We start from the raw sequence: 22,201 nt of genomic DNA, 5'->3' as shown, positions 1-22,201 counted from the left end.
TGAGCCAGAATGAAATGGAGTGGTTGCTAAAAAATGTGGATTTGTGGGTCAACCTAACATACTGAATCAAAATGTCCAGAGCTTCTGGTAATTTATAGTCGAAAATTAAAAAGAGACACTTGGATATGGAGATGCCATTAAAAAAGAGACTTAGATTCCTAGAAGATGTATATTGAATACAAAAAAATACTACAGAATAATGGGTACAATATCTGTATAATATAGGGGAACCTATACATATGTATGTGTGCATATATATGCATATGTATATGTTATATATGCACATATCCACACAAATGCATATTTATGCATATGTAAATATTTGATATTTATGTGAGAACAAATATAATTGTAAAAGAATACTCATAAAAATTTAATACTGAGTACTTCACAGGCACAATGTGGGAGGTTACTAAATTTTACTTCATAGACTATTATATTGTTAGCTGTTCTAATAAACATACAACATTACTTTTGTAAATTAAAAAAAAAAAACTATTAAAAAGTGTCATTTTGTTTCTTACAAATTAACCATTCTCCCCTTAATTTTGGGATATGCCTAAAGTATGGTTGCTACATAAAATACAATATGCAATATTTGACATAAACTTACAATAGAAAATTATTATTTATATGAAATTAAAATTTAACTTGGTGTGTTATAGTCTTATTTGCTAAATTTGGCAAACCCTAATAGCAAATCTTATAATGTAGAGCTCATGAAATTAATGCTTCTTCTACACACCTCTATTTGAAGGAAGGTGGTCCCAGCTGGCAGATTCTCTTCCACAACGACAGTGTATGTTGAATTGGTGAACACAGGACTGTTATCATCAATATCCAAAACCTTGATGGCCAGTGTTAGAGTTGAATGACGAGGGTGTACTGCTCCATCTGTTGCCACAACAACAAGTTCATAGTAGTCCCTGACTTCTCTGTTAAGCTTCACTGCTGTGTAAATGCTCCCATTGGATGTGATACGAAAAAGATTATTGAAGTTACCCAAACTGTAGTGCACTTGGCCATTTATTCCAGCGTCAGGGTCTGTTGCCTAAATGAAATGAAAAACAAAGGAATTCACAGAATAACTTTTGGTATGCTGCTAACAGATGAAGGGGATAGTTAATGAGCTATGACGTTTTTCTAATCAAATGTTATTTTTTTCTCTAAGGATAAAATTAAAAAGACAATGACAATGCAATTCAAAGTCTAAAACATTAAAAAAATGCTAAAGTTTAATTAATTTCCTTCATTCAAAATTAGTATAACTTATAAACTGATAATGTAATTAGCAGTAATAATATATTATGACAGAAAAATCTTATTTTATAAATACTGAATTGTTCATGTATTATCATTTTTATAGGGTTTTGATACTAAAGAAAAAATATTTAATTTTTAATTAACTAAACATAATTTGCTAAATGACAATTTAAGATCCCATAGTTTTTGTTGAAGTATTTTATATATTCATTTACACATTTTTATATGTTCAACAATCTTTGTTATTTATAACAAATAATACTTGTTATAAATAATTTTCATAAATAGTACCTCATTTAATCCTCATGATGTTCTTATGAGTAAATATCATTGGCTTCATTTTATAAATGAGAATACTCTGGCTTATGAAATTTAATTATCTTGCTTAAGGTTGTACAAGAATTAAATATCTCTGTGCCTCAGTTCTGAGTATAATATTTCACATATAAAACTACTTAAATACTTGTTGAATTAATGAATATTAGATTAATTGAATATAAAATTTAAAACTAAATCTTCACCCCAAATCCAAATGGAACTAAAAGTACTGTAATTATAAAGTGCCTGCAAAGGGCTCCTATTTAATATTGGAATACAAGTCCCCAAATAAAAACTGAGAATTGGTCAACTGTAATGAATCTGTATTCATGGAAAATTTTTAAATCATGTAAAATCCCTTTTCATCAAATAAAATGAGTAAATTTTGAGTCAATATTCATTTAATGGAATGTTACAAGAATCTCATCTAAAACTCAATTGTGATACAAATTAAGAGTCTATCAAGTACTGTGTATTTTGGAGTCTGATGTGCTACCATTGTGCCATGAGGCCTCCCAGAAGTACTGTATATGCTGTATTAAATAGTTCCATATTATTGTTCTTTACAGAAACTGGAATAAATCTTAGAAACTGTGAAATGTTATATAACTATGTTATCAACAAGGAAATTAAGGAAAATAAGACACTTGGCTGCCTTATGAGCCAGGGGCACAATAATAACTTGATGTTCACAAAACCTGGAATGCAATAGGATGTATTTAACAGCATGTATGCAGTTATATATCCTGCTTTATAAACACTGGTGAAGTATGTGGGATGGATTTGCTGAAGGCTTGTGTCTTGTTCGCAATGACGAAGTTCAAGATATAAAAATCATGTTTATAACCATGCTCCTCCTATATGTCATAATGCCAGACGTTTCAGCAGGATTTGTCTCTTTGATTCATCAAAACAAAATGCTCCTGAGAGTTAAACATCTCTTGGGGTTTACTCCTGAGAAAAGATAGAAGAAGAATTGTAGGAATGCCTCTAAAGAGGGGAAAATACTGTAAAAGAGGTGAAGAGTTTCTATTGACATATTTTCTTCTACTTTTATACTTTGCCTAGAATTTGCTTTCCAAATTAGTCAAGTTAGTCATCTGAGTGGAAAAAAACAAAGATCATTGTCTCCTACACCTTCCCCTGCCAAAAAAAAAAAAAAAAAAACAAAAAAACTAACACTGTGGACTTTATTTTTTGAATGAAATCACTGATCAAGTAAGTAGAAAAAAATGTAAACCAATAATATAATATAAACAGGCCTTATTTCATAATACCAACACTCTTGAAATTTTCAGTCACTTTTTATGTCTGTGGAATACATTAAGACTATAGAAATCAATGATTTATGGTAATTAGTAATTTAAATGACTCTTGATCAAGTTGTTTTTTATTTATCCACATCATTTAAGACTTAGAATGGTTCAATTTGGCCAATGTGCTGTATGTGTGGTTGTGTGTGTGTGTGAGTGTGTGGGTGTGAGGGGGAGGGTGTTGTATATGTATTGTTCTACATGCATCCAGCTGCTAAATGGATATCTCCATTAGTATGCCTTCAATATGTCTGCATTAGTTTTCTCTTGCTGCCATAACAATCACAAATTTAGCAGCTTATCAAACACAAGTTTATTATTTTATAGTTTTGTAGGTCAGTCCAACATGGTCTCACTAGGCTAAAATCAGGGTGTAGGCATGAATATGTTCCCTTCTGGAAGCCCTAGAAGGAAAGAATTTCCTTGCTCATTCAAGTTGTTGACAGAATTCAAGTCGTTTGAGGTTGTAGGATTGAGATCTCTACTTCCTTGATGGTTGACTTATGAAGACCAATCCAGTTTCTAGAGGTCACCCATACATATCCCTTGGCTCATGGCACATTCCCTCTATTTTTAAAGCCATCAATGATGGTAGAGTTCCTTTTACATTTTTTTAATTCCTCTTCCTTCTTCTTCCATCTCATCTTATTGACCCACTCTTTAGCCATCCTATTCAACTTTCAAGGGCTTGTATGATTATATTAAGCTCACCTGGACATCCCAGGATAATATTCCCATCTCAATATTCTTAACCTTAATCATACCTTTTGAAAATATACCAGTAATCTATATTTTATGATGGCATGATTTGTTGAGAGAAAATATACAAACAGATATTCAACAGGTAGACTGGAAGCAAATGTTAGATGAGGCAGCTTCATCAATAGGGTGTCATAATTTTTAAAATAATCAGTTGAAATTTTTATAAAATGTAAGTAACATGCCAAGTACACACACACACACACACACACACACCCCCCACAATTGACCCAACTCACTACCACTTAATTCACTAAATGCCTAACTACTATGAAAAGAAGTATATTTGATGCTTATGGAATAATACTGTAATATCCTCCAGGAAACTGCTCTAAAAATTTTAATGTTACTCAGATATACATCTAATGGAAATTAAAAAAAAAAAGTAGAATGTAAAATGCAGGGCTATTTCCTTTCTTTTTCTATCTCCTCATTAATTGAGGAGTATAAATAAGGTCATGTAAGTTAAGAAACATGGGCTGGCTGAACAAGGCAGTTTCACTTATTTACTACTATAGATGAGTATGTAGATGTTAGACAAGATAACCAAACACAGAATCCTATATTATCAGCAGTCCTTTCAAGAATTTGCATTGATGTTTAATATCTAGTCAAGCAGCTCAGTGTGTGATGCTATAATTAAACCATTTATCTTCCTAGAAATCAATTAAAAGTTAATTAAAATTGTTAATAAGAAAAATCACGCATCTTTTCTCCCCTTGTACTACATCAAAGCAATAAACAGTAATAGCTGCAACTTTATAATCATCTGTTCATGGTTAACACATTTTTGTAATATACACTTTACTATGGGGCTTGATTTGTGGCTACTAATTTGTGAATGCATAATGCTGGGAAATTGGCTGATAGTCGGTAGTCAAATAAAGACCTCACTGGACAGAATTTTGAATATTTGCCAGAAACACTACTGGCAAACCTTAATCCTTAAAAGTTAGAGTATATTAAAGACAACCAAATAATTACTTAAGAAAGAAGTCACATGATGTACCTGGGCAGTTACTTAACAAAGATTTTTTTGGGTAGTTGCTCAGCACCCATTTTATAGCCTTCCCTTTGAAATACGAATAAGGAAATATATTTCTTAAACATTAAATTCATTCCTTTTTTTTTTTTTTTGGTTCTTTTTGGAATGGTCTACTACACAATCCTTCCCATCAATAAAAGTGAAAGCTTATTACTGGGATTCCTACATTGGGGGCTCCTAATCCAATAGACACTTAAAAGCATACCTCTACTGGTGGAATATATTGGGACAAAATCTCAAAGGAAAGTCTGATGTTTGCACGCACACCTTCTATGGAGGAGTCTGGGTAGATTACTTGTGCAATTTGTCAGTGATTAATTCTAATTTAAAATATTTTTTAAACTTATACCCATTCAGATTAATTATTTAGATAGAAAATCATTTGTTTATTCTGACAAAAATCAGCTGCAAGCAAAGAACTTCGAAAAGAAAATGTGATAGCTATTAAAAAGGTGTGAACTACCATGAAGCACCTAATTAGCCCAATGTGAAGCTGAGAGGGAGCTTTGCTCTATTTTTTGTTTGTGCTTTACAGCAATTTCAGGGGTTGTGCTTCTCACCCTGAAGCAGGAGCTATCATGATGGAGAAGTTGGGCAGTACATCCCTAATGTACTAATGACATTACTGGTGAAAATACACTTTTTAAACTATTATCTATAAACTTCAAAAAGATATGCAATAGTTGTCTTTATTTCTATAAAGAAGTTAAGATATTTAAGGGCTGTGATTATTAGCATAAAAGCAGAGAAACAATTTAATGACTCAAGATGCAGGCAAATTTTTCCTGTCTCCCCATAAATGACTCATATTCATTATTGAACAATAGAAGCTAGACTTACTGGTCAGAAGGTAACAAGCACACTTGAATTGAAATCACTGAAAACATAACCACAGTGAATACTTTTTCATCAAATATTGGAACTCTTAAATATTCAATCCCTAGAAATCTAGAAAACCCGTATTTAAACTAGTGATTTCTCAAGGGCTCAACTCTAGGTTAGAAGCCAGATCCTCCCCATAGTCACTCAACATCTTTGGATGAGCTAATTGCTCTGAAGGAGCTCAGGAAATTTCACCCCAAAATATGACTTGTTGGTATAAAGAGTATTTTGAATTAAAGGTCCTTAGAGACCAAATAGGTCTTGGAAGAGGTTTTCCCTCTAACTGCATAAAACAAGATAGACTCACGAAAAACAAACAAACAAACAAAACAATTGCCTTTCCTTCCCCTCTCTGTTATCTCAATATATTACAGAAAAGGAGATCAAGAATGCAACAGATCTGGCCCAAATCATTTTAAATATGATACCTATCTCTCAGGTTAATTTAATTTCCAAAGACAATCATTTACAAGTCAATCTGTTTCCCCCATCCATTCATTCTCCCATGTACCTTTTCATCCTCCCTAGTAACCATTAATTGCCCCTAAACAGAATTACCTATATTCCTCATATCCCCTTCCCTCTAAAATGAGGGTACATAAATTTCTGGATCCCACTGGGATATGGGATAATCACTCTGATTCTCTTGTGTGCATGGTAAGTAAATCTCTTTCTCTTATTAATCTGCTTTATTGTGAGTTGATCTTCCAGGGAAACTCTGTGGCAAAGAGGAAGTTTTCCTTCACCCCCACAGCTCTAAGCATCCATTCTTCATCTGTAAAATGATAATCATCATTAGTATTTATCTTACTGCCCCCTATGAGGACTGAAAACAATTAGCAGAATACTTGGGTTACATGAAGCAATCAATAAAGAAAGCCATGTTTACTTTTATGGTGATTTTTTATATCTACTTAGAAAGTATTTTTAAAAAATTAATTCTGTCCTAATGTTCTTAAAGAATTTTTTTTTGATAGAACAAACTAGCCTAATTTTATTGGCTTATTTATACATATAATTTTCCTTAGGGTCACATTTAATCTGGTATAGGGAGTCTGTTACATTCTATTAACATTGTTGTTGTCTAGATTTATGAGAACTTTGGTGTCTGTATTAATTAGAGAATTCATATGTGAAAGATACCTGTCCATATAGTATTTTTGATACAATAAGTAAATATATAAGAAAAGTTTACATGATCAGATGATAAATAGCAGAAGGAAAGAGTACTTTAATAATTATAATAAACAAAAATGAAGATGTAAAACATTTTGATGCATAAATTCAGATAGTGTTAGATTAAATACACGATAGAGGAATTTTGATGAAAAAGTATATCTGATGATTTTATAGATATTGCCACATTGAGAAGTGTTTACTGTGTTTGGCTTGAGAAAAGTCAGTTCAAAAGGTGCATTTCATTTGAAAGGAGAAGAGAAGAGATAACTTTCAGTTGCATTTTAAAGTAATTTCATCATGGTTTGGAAATCAAATATATATGTCAGTGGACGAGTGATCATGACCTGATCATAAATTGTGAAGCTCTTAAAAATCATTGTAGTGATACCTGAAAGTAATATAAGAGTTATTTTACACTAAACATTCCCTTACTCGTTGTAACTACTGCAGGCTGTCCTTCCAAATCTTAAAAGATAAATTCTATCTAGAGAAATCAGTAAATAGTATTTCCACATATAAAAGGCTTGACAGCCACCCATATTTTTCTCCAGTGCTATGTCTTTTTTAGTGTTCTTAAATTCTTTCCATTCTACCATGGAGGAACCTCAATTAAACTGTCTTTAAGGGCTTAGATATTTCTGTGGGATGCCTTCTCTGGTCAAGTCTAGACAGCAGTCATTCCACTGAGACTCCCTGTCGTCCTGTATTTATTTAGCTCTGTAACACATTGTAACTGGCTGGTTACCTGCCTGTCTCCCACACTATACTTCAAGCAACTTGAGGAAAAAATGCATTGCTCATAATTGACTTGCCAATGCCTATTCTTCACAGGTGTTCAATGAATATTTGTTGAATAAATGCTTAATTAAGGACATCACTTTTACCAAGTAGTGGGCGCCTTACTTGAAGGTTTTGCTGAATCTACCAATAGCCAAAGCAATTACTCTAAGTTATACAATGAATTACATTTAGCCTAGCATCCAAGGCTCTTCATGGCCTTGTTCTAACCTATCTTTTTGCATTTATCTTCCTCAACTTACTCTCTGACACAAACTCTATGTTTTAGTCAAAGTAGTTTATTTACTGTGTCAGCCAGCTTCCAAGCAACTCAGTGCTTTGTTACCGTGGATATTTATGTCTCACCTATGCAGCATCCATCCTAAATTGCCTGCAACTTTACTCTGTATTATCCTTACTCAGAAACGAGAGTAAAGGAGCTGCCTCTGTTGGAACATGATGCTCATAGGACAGAGAAAAAACAAAAGTGTTGAGATGACCAAACTGCAGCTTTTAATGCTTCTGCTTGGAAGTGAAACACACCACCTACATTCTCACTTCATTGGCCAAGGCAAATCGCATGCCATTTTCACATGTTGTGAAAATAGCATCCTCTCATAGAGTGGGAGAGCAATAAATTGAAACAATTAAACAATCTACTACCCTGGTTTTCCTTGAAATGAAAGGTACCATGCTCTCTCTCCCCTTTCTGTATCTTCAAAACCTAGCTTCAGTTCTGTTCATCTGGGACGCCTTTTCTTTCCATCTAGCCTTCTGATTCCTCTTTCAATTAGCATGAGCCACTTTTTGTTGCCATATATGTGTAATGTGTGATTAAATATTAGGCCTAAAAAGCCATAGTACATCCATCTATTACATAATGGAAGCCACCAGTAGAGAAAAGAACCTGTGAATTGTTTGGTGAGAGAGAAGTGGGAAGTGGGGGCACAAGCAAATGGAAGTAAACTATCTCCATAGAGTTGGGTGACATTTGATGCAAATGAATTGAGGGTGTTGAGTTAAACAAACCATTTTCAGCTGTTGCAGTACAGCCTACAGAGCTTTGCATGAGTAAACACTAGGAAGAAGCCATGGAGTCCTGCACTAAAAATCTTTACATATTCAATTGTCATATAGGTAAATACTCAGAAATCATGACTTCAATGCTTTAGGAAAAGGGTTATTGTCAGATTCATATTCACACAACAAACAAAATAATGTTTCATGTTCATTAAATGTATTTACATAGTTCTATATAGTAAGGCAGTCTTTTCCCTCTCTCAAATATGCCTTACACTTCTGAAAAGGGAGAGGAAAATCTGAGAGGACTCATTCCATTATTTTCATATTTTTTCCCTGTTGCTTAGTATTTGATAATTCTGCACTTTAGGTTTATTATGTATATACTTTTGCATGTGATGGTGGAAAGTCATATGCTGAAATGATATTTTGTTTACTTACCTCTTCCTACTTCTACTTCTCTCACTTCTTCAGTCCCATCTTTTCATCTGTGGACAAATGTGTTCCAAGCCCTAAGTTTAAGGCATTTTGCCAAACTAACCACCCTGTCTCATGCCTGCTTTATCCTACCATAGAGTCCTCCCCTGCTTCTCAATCTGGTTGTTCTTCAGCCCAAACATCACCTCTCTCACTAGCAGCAAAGTTATAAGCCTCATCCTTATGCTCCTGAAGCTCATTGTACATTCTTTACCAAATGTCTTATTACTTTTACTGTATTTTTATAGCCCCCATGAAATTAAGAGTTCTTAAGGCTTGTTCTTATGATACAATGTCTGTTCTTTGCATTGACAGGTGTTAGCTGTGCAGTAATTTCTGCAAAAATGTCTTCTGAAGCTATTTTTGTTATGCAGCTCCCTATCATTCCTACCTCAACCACCCAAACACATGAAGAAATAAAAAATGTCAATTAGTATTTATGATCTTTTCTTAAAAGCAGGTATGTTTCCTGCTGATTAGATAAAATGTAAGATGAAAAGACATTTCGTTTTTCAGGTGAAAATTGAGTGAGCAATCACATCAACAATTATTTTGCTCAAACTTTGTCCTTATCTTATGGTCTATTGGTTTTCTACATTTCATTTTGTCACCTAAAATACATTGACACCTATTTCTAGTTCAGTTTAAAAATAAGTGTAGTACATATACCTATTTCTTATGAAATTAAATGCAGTATTTTAATTTTTCAACACTCTATTCAGGAGTTGCTCAAATTATTTTTTTCATTACCTCCTCCTTGAAGAGCCTTTTTAGATTATTTTCCACTTCCTAATTGAACTTCCAGGAAATTTTATTAACATAGGTATATTGTGTATCTGTTTATGTGTGTATATATATGTATCTGTGCTTTATACATAAGAAGAGTAAGATATTTTTGCCTCCCAAGAACCGATTTTTATCACTTTGAGGATTAACTCTAGTTAAAAGAAAGACCCCTGTAACTTCCTAATATACCACAAATAAACATTTTCACATGAATATTATTCAATATTCAGTACAGTGGTATCATTTTCTAAAATATTTGCCCATACCACTATGCAGAGTAACTCAAGGTATCTCTGGAGTTATATTCACCACTTACCAGTTTTTAAGTAATGAAGTAAAAGACTACCATTACTATGGATTTGCATTTTATGTGATAATCTGCTTGGCCCAGGTATTTCGGATTTTTTTGTTTGTGCTTACTTTTTCTGTCAAGTTCTGATACTAAGTATGGTTTTCTTTTCTAAAAATTATTTTCAATAATTTTCTCTATGCTTATCAAGATGTAATTTTTCCTTATCAGATGTCTTTATTATTCCATATACTAATCCCAAGTTTTAATTTTCTTTTTATCCAGTATTCTTTTGTGTTAAATATAAACATGCCCATGTATGTCCCTAAAAAGCCAAGAATAATCTATGCCCTAGGTATTGTCCTTCTGTTTGTCACAGAGATTTTTATTAAATCATATTGTCTCACATATTATTTGCTTGTATCAGTGCTAGAAGAAAATCATGATTGGAAACTGGAAAGAATGTGACAGCCAGGTTGGATTCTCTGTGAAATTCTCCATAATTAAATTTTCTGGATAATATTCAATTATTAGATTAACAGATGTGGATCTAAATCAAAATAAATAAAAGTGCCTATGTCTAATATGATATTCATTTAATGAGAGAAGAATATCTCTCAATTCCCAATACTATCAATAATTCCACTTACTGAATATAAACTAGTATTTTTTCTCAACTAACTACCCATAAAATTAAAAGGACTTTCTCCATTTTATACACATTGCTACAATCTTATCTCCTTTACCTGCCTTGATAAAGTCACTGGGCTAAAGCAGGATATAGATTCTGATCCCCTAGTTTTATTTTATCATCACTCATTCCTTGAGCTAGGCCTAAAGTTTAGTAACTTTCAGCTATGTTTCATTGCCTTAATCTGGGATATCTCTAAATTGGTTGATTTAGAAATGTATGTTTCATATTCACTCCTATGACAACAATTCACTGAAGTAACTTAAGATCACATTTCCACTGTCCTGTTAAACATTGTCATTTAAATTAGGGAAATAAAATTAATTGGAAATAACAACTTATTTCCTTATGTACCCCCGGGACTATATTTATGTGTAGAGGAAAGAGATAAGATATACAAAGTGTGGAACTGCATTTTGAATCAGAAATTATGGATTCAAATTCTGCTATGCTCTTTCCTTTTTATCTGCCTTCTTTCCCATAGCATACTCTTGCATACTAATGATTGTGTAAACAGTAGATAACTATTTTAGAATAATTACTATGCATCAGGCCTTATGTAAGATATTGTCAGTTTGTTTCGTTTAATTTTGGTGTAAATGGTATTTCTGCTCACATTAATATTAAATATATACATAAATTTTTAAAAGTTACAGATTTATAAAAGACTCAGATATTTTATCAACATCCTTAAGTTTTTCTGGTTAAATTAGAGAAAATAAACTAGACTGGAAATTACAAAGTGGGGAAAAATTTCATTTGGACATACATTATTTTTTAATTGTCAGCACACATAAATAAAATAATATTTTGCTATCAATTGGCCAAGCAGGAATTTTTCCTGAGAATAACAGAATTTATTCTATAGAATGTTAGGTTTATGGAACGTAACTGCTCCACAGGAGCAATCTGGCCAGTAGAATTACATGATACTGTATAAAACAACTGGACTCTGGAATAAAAGAACAGATAGAAACGTTAAGTTTACGTGAATACCTTCTTATTTCATCACATTTCACTTTATTGTGCTTCACAGATATTCCATTTTTTGCAAACTAAAGGATTGTGGCAATCATGTGTCAAGCAAGTCTATTGGTATCATTTTGTAATGGCATGTGATTGTGTATCTGCATCACATTTTGGTAATTCTTGCAATATTTCAAACTTTTTCTGTCTCATTATATCTGTCATGGTGATCTGTGATCAGTGATCTTTGCCGTTACTATTATGATTGCTTTGGGATGCCATCGACCGCACCCATGAGAGATAGTAAACTTAATAAATGTACGTGTTCTGACTGTTCCACTGACTATCCATTCCCCAGTCTTTCTCCTTCTCCTTGGGCCTCCCTAGTTCCTGAGACACAAAATATTGAAATTAGGCAATTTAATAACTCTACAATGGCTTCTAAGTGTTCAAGTGATATGAAGAATTGTGTGTCTCTCATTTGAAATTAAAAGTTAGAAATAATAATTAGTGTGGAAGGCATGTCAAAAGTTGAGATATGCCAATAGCTAGGCCGCTTGCACCAAACAGTTAACCAAGTTGTGAATGCACAGGAAAAGCTCTTAAAGGAAATTAAAAACACTACTCCAATGAACACACAAATGATAACAAAGTGAAATAACCATATTACTGATAGAAAGAAAGTTTTAGTTGGCTGGATAGAATATCAAACTAGCCACCACATTTCCTCAAACCAAAGCCTAATCTAGAACAAGGCCCTAACTCTATTTAATTCAGTGACGACTGTGAGGAAAGAAAAGTTGGAAGCTAGCAGGGGTTGGTTCATGAGATTTAAGGAAAGAAGCCATCTCGATAACAAAGAAGCGCAAGGTGAAGCAGCAAGTGCTGATGTAGAAGAGGCAGTGAGTTATCCAGAAGATCTAGTTAAGATAATTGATGAAGGTGGCTACACTAAACAACAGATTTTTCTGTTATCCATTGTGAGTTGATTTTTGTGAGTGGTAAGAGGTGTGGATCCTATTTCAGTCTTCCACATATGGCTATCCAATTTTCCCAGCACCATTTATTGAATATGGAATCTTTTCCTCAGTGTATGTTTTTTTCTGCTTTGTCAAACATCAGATGGCAATATGAGGATGGTTTTATATCTGGATTCTTTGTTCTGATCCAGGTCTAGGTCTCCGTTCTTGTGCCAATATCATTCTGTTTTGGTTACTATAGCCTAACAGTGTAGCTTGAAGTCTGGTAAATTGATACCTCCCAGTTTGTTCTTTTCAATTAAGGTTGCTTTGGCTACACAGGGTCTTCTCTGGTTCCATATGAAGCATAGAATTATTTTTTCTAGATCTGAGAAGAATGATGTGGGTTCAATCTAAGGCATGAAACTATAAGAATTCTAGAAGATAATATTGGAAAAACTCTTATAGACGTCAGCCTATGCAAAGAATTTATGAAGAAGACCCCAAAAGCAATCACGGCAACAACAAAAATAAATAAATGGGATCTGATGAAATTAAAAAGCTTCTTCACAGCCAAGGAAACAATCATTAGAGTGAATAGACAACCTACAGAATGGGAGAAAATATTTTCATGATATACATCTGATAAAGGGCTGATTACTAGAATCTGTAAAGAACCCAAGCAAATCAGCAAGAAAAAAAAAAAAAATCAAACAATCTCATTAAAAAGTGGGCAAAAGACATGAACAGAAACTTTTGAAAAGAAGATCGACTAATGTCCAACGAACATAAACAAATGCTCAACATCTCTAATCATCAGAGAAATGCAAATCAAAACCACAATGAGATGTCACTTAACTCCAGTGAGAATGGCTTTTATCAAAAAGTCTCAACACAACAAATGTTGGTGTGAATGCAGAGAGATAGGAACACTCATACACTGCTGGTGGGACTGCAAACTAGTACAACCTCTATTGAAAGTAATATGGGATATCAAAGAACTAAAAGTAGAACTACCATTTGATCCAGCAATCCCACTACTGGGTATTTACCCAAAGGAAAAAAAGACATTCTATAGAAAAGACACCTGCCACTCGAATGTTTATAGCAGTACAATTCACAATTGCAAAGATGTGGAAACAAACCAAGTGCCCATCCAGCCCATGGGTGGATTAATAAAATGCAGTATATGTATACCATGGAGTACTACTCAACCATAAAAAATGGTGAAATAATACCTCTTCTATTAACCTGGATGGAACTGTAGACCATTTTTCTAAGTGAAGTATCACAAGAATGGAAAAACAAACACCATCTGTACTCACCATTAAATTGGAACTAATTGATCAATACTTACGTGCATGTATGGAAATAACTTTCATCGGAAATCAAGCAGGTGGGGGGGTAGGAGGGATGGTTAAATTTACATCTAATGGGTAAAATGCACACTGTCTGAGCAATGGACACACTTATAACTTTGACACAAATGGTACAAAAGTAATTTATGTAACCAAAACATTTGTACCCCTGTAATATTATGAATTAAAAAATATAAACAATAACAACAACAACAGATTTTTCAATGTAGACAAAATGGCCTTCTTTGTAAGAATATGGCATCTAGGGCTTTCATAGCTAGAGAAGAGATGTCAATGCCTGCCATAAAAGCTTCAAAGGATGGGCTGACTCCCTTTTTAGGGGTTAATGCAGCTGTGACTGTAAGGGGAAGCCAATGCTCATTTACCATCTTGAAAACCCTAACCCTTAAAAATTATGTTAAATCTATTCTACCTATTCTCTAGAAATCGAACAACAAAGCTTGGACGACAGCACATCTATTTACAGCATGGGTTACTGAATATTTTAAACTCACTGTTCAGACCTATTGCTCAGGAAAAAAAAAAAGACTTTTTAAAAATATTACTGCTTACTGGCAATTCATCTAGTCACCCAAGAACTCTGGTGGACATGTATAAGGAGATTAATGTTTTTATGCCTGCTAACAAAACATCCATTTTATAGCTCATAAATCAGGAACTAATTTTGAATTTAAGTCTTATTATATAAGAAATGCATCTCCTAAGGCTACAGCTACCATCAGTTGTGATTCCTCTGATGGATCTGGGTAAAGTAAATTGAAAACCTTCTGTAAAAGATTCACCATTCCAGATGCCATTAAGAATGTTCAATGATTGATGAAATAAGGTCAAAATATCAACATTAACAGCAGTTTTGAAGAAGTTGATTCTAATCTTCACAAATGACTTCACTGGAAGAAGGGACTGCAGATGTGGTGGAAATAGCAAGAGAACTAGAATTAGAAGGGGAACTTGAAGATGTGGCAGAATTGCTGCAATCTCGTTATAAAACTTAAACAGATGAAGAGTTGCTTCTTATGGATGAACAAAGTAAGCAGTTTTTCGTGATGGAATCTACTCCTGGTGAAGATGCTGTGAACGCTGTTGAAATGAATACAAAGGAGTTATCATATTATATAGACTTAGTTGATAAAGTAGGGGCAGGGTTTGAGAGGATTGACTCAAATTTTGAAAGAAGTTCTACTTGTTGGTAAAATGCTATGAAACAGTATCACATGCTACAGAGAAATGTTTTGTGAAAGGAAGAGTCAATCAATGCAGCAAACTTCTTTGGTGTCTTCTTTTAAGAAATTGTCACAGCTACCACAACCTTCAGGAGCCATCACTCTGATCAATCAGTAACCATCAACATCAGGGCAAGACCCTCCACCAGCAAAAAGTTTACAACTCACTGAAGGCTGAGATGGTCATTAGCATTTTTTAGCAACAAAATATTTTTAATTTAGGTCTGTATTTTTTTAAAGACATAATGCTATTGCACACTTAATAGACTACAGTATAGTATAAACATATCATTTATATGCACTGAGAAACCGAAAAACTTATGTGACTGGCTTCCTTGCTATATTTGCTTTATTGTGGTAGCCTGGAATAGAACCCACAATATCTCTGCTATATGCTCATATTTTTTTAAAAAAGCATATTACTCTGAGAAACTGAAACTCTATAATCTGTCTACCAAGAATTTTTGCAGATAATAAAGAAGAAAACTATTGACTTATTTCAAACTTAAAGTCTGAGGAATCTAAATGGAGACTGAAGTTACTGTCTAACATGACAAGTGTGAACCACTTTGATTTGCTTTGCCCAGAGGAAACATTATTCCCGCTACTTTCATAAAGACTGATTGCTTTTGACAGAAATCTGTCTGTGCAGACTTGGATGAGTATGATACTGAGAAGTCATAAAACCATTAGAAAAGACTGTGGCTCAGAGGAGCTCCACATAAAAATGTTCAGACAGAAGAAATAAGACAGAGAAAAAGAGGCTATATTTCCTATATATCCATGTTGTGAATTATGACACACAGAGGGAATATTTCCAGTCCTGGGTTTCAGAAATCCCAATGAACTAATTCTTCTGAGATATCATAAACTAAATAGTGAGAAAACAAGGCAAAGAAATACTGTGTGCTTTTATTTATTTATTTTGTAGACTGCACCTAGATAAAAAAAAAAAAAAAGAGCCTCTCATTTTTGATTCTTGTATGACTTTAAGAAAAAGCTATACGATGTAAGGGTCTTTGCAGGCTGAGTTCTCTGAGAAGCAGATAATGAGACAGAGATTAGTTGTAAGAGTTTTACTGTGAAGTGCTTTTGAGATTAAAACTTCTAGAAGGCAAAGGAAGACAGGGGGACTGGATTGAGGGAGAAGTCTAACTACTATATGGGGTCAATTACAGCCTTCACCAACCCAGGTAGGAGCTCTAAAATCAAAACTGTGTGTCAGAGTTGTTCTGAACTGGGGCAAAATGCCCAGGACTTTACGTTTAGGCATCAGTCAGGATGTGGGCTACATTGGAAAGGGTGTGACTGTGGCAAGGGAGCCTTCTGTAGCTGGGGTAATGCTTGAAGTGAATGGCAGTTGAAGGATAACTGCCTATAGCACTCCCAGAAACTAAGACATCAAGTTCTTTCTTCCAGGAGGATCTGGGTGGTACATTTCAGTCTCCATAACAAGCCTATTCTGTATTGACTTTTCATTAGATTATAAACTCCTTGTTTAATGGAATATAGCAAATTTTATACACAAACACCACATACTCAAAGAGCCTATGCAACATCATTAATTGTTTTGGAATGAAACAATTAGCTGCATTAATGCCTTAAAGTTAAAAATATCTAGGTTTTTATTTTTCCCATCCAAAATAATAATTGTTGTGTTCTTCTCCTGTAGAGATGTTACTTATATTTTCTTGTTGAATTTGATTCCTAAGTAAGAATAGAAGTCTTACATATAGTGAGCTTTAGGTATTTTTTTCTATCTTTTAGTTCTTACAAACACCCAGCAAGACTGTTTATAGTCCACACTTTAAAGATAAGAATATTTCAGAGAATCTAAGAAACTTGTCCAAGTTCCTACAGCCAGCAAATAAGAAAACTTGGTCTTGAATTTAGAACATTGATATGCTGTCCGTTTGTGATCTTTGTGCAGGGAGGGAGCCTGCTATAACTGGTGTAGCATTATAAATTATTCTAACTGCAAGATAGCTTGGAGCCCAGAGATAAACAGTAAGATGACCTGGAAAAATTTAGAATTCACTCTGAAATAGTTTATGTATTTTAATTATGGGAATTAGGGCCATGTCACAGAAATACACACCTTGAAGATTATTGTTACATAGCAACTCAGAACTTACATGTATTTGATTAGAAAAATAAAAGCCTAGAAAATTATTGGTGGTTTCCCTCACTCTCCTTTACTCTGTAGCAAGCTAGCCTGAAGTGAAATCAGAAGGGAAAAAAAATATTTCAGAAAAGTCAATGGAAGTCATACTATAAAATCATGGGAAATAGAGTATTGTAATGTGCTTAGAACTATGAATTTCACTATTTATTTTGAAACATGTAAGTACTCATTTCACACTAAATCTACAAACCATCTAACATCTAGACCTATATTCAGCATTCTCCTGCTGCTAAAATTAAAAAGAACTTCCATCAAAGGATTCCATTCCCTCCTAAATTCCCAGGGGCAATGTTGTGGGGACTATGTTGCCTGGAGGCAATGTCTCTTTCTGGCATGTTCCACATCCCTGTTTACTGCATCTATTACCATTAGTCTTCAAACCTGTTGAAGAATTTATCACTACAAAAAAAAAAAAAAAAAAGGGAGAACGAAAAATTAATCACTTCCTACTGTGTCTTTCTTTCTACAGTCCCTTCAGATCCCAGTATTCTTGTGTGAGGAGGAGAAAAAAGAAAAGGTCACCACACATTATTTTCATTGCACTCATTCCTTAATGAGTTATTTTTTAGTTATTTAGTCAATCAAATATTTTATTATTTTTTTCTATTAGCTTTTGCACTTTCTTCTATGTAGTCTTCTCACAACTTTCCCCATTTTTCAGTTCTGGGATTGCACAGCATTCCCTCAAAGAAGGATTTCCCTTGCCTCTCAGTATATAAGAGGATCCCTGTTATACACGCCTATAGTACCCTCTGTTTCCCCTCACAGAGTTTATTACGATTTTACTTTTGTACTGAACGATGTGTTTATTTATTTAATGTCTGACACTTCACTAGTTTGTGACATCCATGAAGGCAGAGACCCTTCTGTTCATTCCAGCATGTGAGTCCGATGTTTAACAAATAATAGATACTTTATAAATATACATTCATGGAATGGATAAATGAAAGCTAAAAAATATCAGAACCATCCAACTCAAGTGGAAAATATATCAATGAAATTTATATTAAGTAGAAAAATATATTGACAAGATTCTCCTATTTCCTCTTTTATAACTCAAAGAGCATCTAACTCTTCAAGGGGAGGCAGAATAGAGTATTATTTAGTCTATACTTAGAAACACCTGTACATTTTGTATTTGTGTTAGTTGAAGAAAAATATTCTGATAATAATATTCTTACAGCCTCTAGATTTTTATCTTAGTATAGATAATACCATTAAAAGAATATTAAACTTGGAATCAGAAAAATTCACTATTTTATTGCCAGTACTTTTACTCATTACCTGTTTTACAGGGACCATGCATTTACCTCGATCTGAGATGCCATGCCAGTAAAGTGGGAAAATAATCTAGTTCCTAAAGTACTCTACAAACAGATCATTGTTTGCAATTAATCTGAAAATTTTGAAAAGGCAAGTTGATTTATGGGGGCTGAAAATTTTAACATTGCTTTTTGTTCTTAGTGTCAGAACTGTCACTTTACTCAAGATGGATTAAAGACTTAAATGTGAGGCCTGAAACCATAAAAATTTTAGAAGAAAACTTAGGAAAATCTCTTCTGGACATTGGCCTAGGTAAAGAATTTATGAATAAGACCCCAAAAGCAAACACAGCAACAACAAAAATAAATAAATGATACTTAAACTAAAAAGTTTCAGCACAGCAAAAGAAATAATTAACAAAGTAAGTAGATAGCCTACAGAGTGGGAGAAACTATTCGCAAACTATACATCTGACAAAGGACTAATACACAGGATCTACAAGGAAATCAAACAAATCAGCAAGAAAAAACCAAATAACCCCATTAAAAAGTGAGCAAAAGACATGAACAGACATTTTTCAAAAGAAGATAGAAAAATGGCCAAGAAACATATGAAAAAATGCTCAACAACACTAATCAGGTATATGTAAATTAAAAACCACAATGAGCTATCATTTTACCCAGGTCAGAATGTCCATTATTAAAAAGTCAAAAAACAATAGATGTTGGCTCAGATGCAGTGAAAAAAGAATGCGTATACATTGCTGGTGGGAATGTAAATTAGTACAACCTATATGGAAAACAGTATGGAGATTTCTCAAAGAGCTAAAAGTAGATCTACCAGCTAATCCAGCAATCCCATTACTGGTTATATACCCAAAGGAAAAGAAGTCATTATACAAAAAAGACACCTGAAGTTGTATGTTTATCATAGCACAATTCACAATTGCAAAGACATGGAATCAACCTAAGTGCCCATCGACTGAAGAGTTGATAAAGAAAATGTGGGGTGTGTGTGTGTGTGTGTGTGAATGTGTGTAATGGAGTACTACTCAACCATAAAAAGGAATGAAATGACGTCTTTTGCAACAACAACTTAGGTGGAACTAGAAGCCATATCCTCAGTGAGTTATTTCAGAAACAAAAAACCAAACACAACAAATTCTCACTTATACATGGGAGCTAAGCAATGGGTACACAAGGTTATACAGAGTGACTAAATAGACGTGGGGACTCAGAAGGGAGGAAGGTGGAAGGAGGGCGGGGGATGAAAAAGTACCTATTGGGTACAATATGAACTATTTGAGTAACAGGTACACTAAAAGCCCTGACTTCACCACTATACAATTCATCTATGTAACTAAAAACCACTTGTACCCCCAAATCTATCGAAAAGAAAATAAATAAAAGCAAAAAAAAATAAAAAAAAACAATAAAAAACAACTGTCACGTTAATGGTTCATTTTACTTGTATGTATTACATGTAAAATTTTCCAGATGTTATACTGAGTACTGGGTATACAGAAACATACAACATATTTCTTAATACTATTCACATAATTTCTCTTAAATATATCACAATTATTTAAAATATAAGGGATTAGGAGGTTGGGGGAGGGTAAACTCATAACTAATGGACACTGTGAGCATTATAGAGGGGAAGGGCATGCCTCTAAACTTCGCTTGGGTGAGGCAAAGACATAAAATGTAACCAAAAGGTTTGTACCCTCATAATATCCTGAAATAAAAAAAAATGAATAAAAATAAAATAAAATATAAAATATAATCAATTATGTCATCTTTGTTTTATTTAGTTACTAAATGTGTTTTGTGAATAAAGCTGGATGCTGAGTGTAGATGCTAATGTAGTGCTACATGCCAATTAGACATAATTATGTATATGTGAATATATATAGTAACTGATATTTGTTTAGTACTTTCTAGTTTAAAAGCTGCTTTTATGTATGTAATCTCATTTAATCATCACATCAATACTATAAAGAAGTTATGACCACCTTTATTTTACTGAAATTTCCAGAATTTTACAGAAAATTTTTTTGCTTTCACCAAAGCATATTATAAAAAAGGTACATTTTCTTAATGGAGCATTTTTATAAAACATGATTGTACAGACACCAGACCAGTTTTTGTTTTTGTTTCTGTTTTTGGTTTTGTTTTCACTAAATAATAGTAAATGAATAAAGATAAATATATATATATATAAATATTTAATATTTAAATGCTGAGCTAAATTGAAATAATTCTCACTTTTCTCTGTTCTCATAGCACTTTATACATGCCATTCTCACCACTTGCACAGTGAATTGTACATAATTATTTGCATTTATACCTCTGCTATCTAATGTAAGTTCTAAAGGGCAAAAATGTACTTTGTTCACAGTGTAGAACTGAATTTTCCTCTCCGTAAATATTAACTAAATTTTTTGAATAGTATTATTTTTTCTTACTCCCATAGCAGAAATAATATTCTAATACATAAAAATACAAAATAATTATGTTATAAATTTGATTTGAATCAGCCATACATGCTTTTATTCATTCCTTTACTCACCCACATTTATTATTGACTTTGAGCGGGACAGCATTTTAGGGGCTGGGGCCTCACTGAAGGACAAGAGTAATGTGCTCTTTGATCTCCTGCCACTTGAGCTCAGGTGGAAAAGTAAACAATAATTACAATAATTACCTTTTAAAAAATTACTACAGTGATAACCTTGAGTAATAAAGGAAAGATGTATTGCACAATTAGGGCAAATAGCAGGCTTTCAACCTGCCCTAACCTGCTTTCAGGTCTTCTCACTTTCAATCAGATACCACTCTCAATGCTTCTCCATGCGGCAGCAATCTTTTGGCAACACAAATCAGATAAATTGCCACTTCAAGCTCTTTGGTGACTTTCTTAGTTCTTTTGGGACAAAGCCAAAATAACTTAACATGTCCTACAAAGTCCTCATTGTCTGTCCCCTGTCTACCTTTCCTATTACCTTCCCTTTCATCCTCCCACCCTGCCCTGTCTACACTAAAATGTAGTGTACGCTAAAATGGTCCTGTTCCCTCCTGCCACTGGGCCTTTGCATATGCCGTTTCCTTTATCTGGAATGAACTTCTTTCATCTCTTCATTCAGTTAATTATCATTCAGGTTTCAAATTAAGTATCATTTCTCAGAGAAAACTTCTCTGACTCCCAGACTAGTGCAGGTCCCAGATAAACACTCTCACATAGTACGTTGTATTTTCCCATTAAAACATTCATCTCCATTTTAATTATATGTGTGCTTGTATGTTGTTTGAATAATATTCATCTTCTTCCTCTGACTGAAAGTTACATGAGGCCAAGGATTATGTCTAGGAAAGTGCTAGACATATATTATAAATAAATTTTTGCTTAATGAATTTATTTATACATA

General features: G+C 33.5%; 1 protein-coding gene across 17 annotated transcripts in view; it reads right to left on the bottom strand.

Annotated features, from left to right (window-relative positions):
* PCDH15 (protocadherin related 15) overlaps positions 1-22,201 on the bottom strand; it is a 635,722-nt gene that overhangs the window by 171,405 nt on the left and 442,116 nt on the right. For all 17 annotated transcript variants that reach the window (XM_069460690.1, XM_069460691.1, XM_069460687.1 and 14 more), the window contains one exon: positions 746-1,051. In XM_069460690.1, coding sequence (XP_069316791.1) covers positions 746-1,051 — 306 coding nt within the window. The remainder of the gene's footprint in view (positions 1-745; positions 1,052-22,201) is intronic.

This window comes from Eulemur rufifrons, chromosome 28, assembly GCF_041146395.1.
Source record: "Eulemur rufifrons isolate Redbay chromosome 28, OSU_ERuf_1, whole genome shotgun sequence".
NCBI classification, from domain to species: Eukaryota; Metazoa; Chordata; class Mammalia; order Primates; family Lemuridae; genus Eulemur; species Eulemur rufifrons.
Note: the sequence above shows the minus strand (reverse complement) of the source record. Positions and strands in the feature narration are given on the sequence as shown.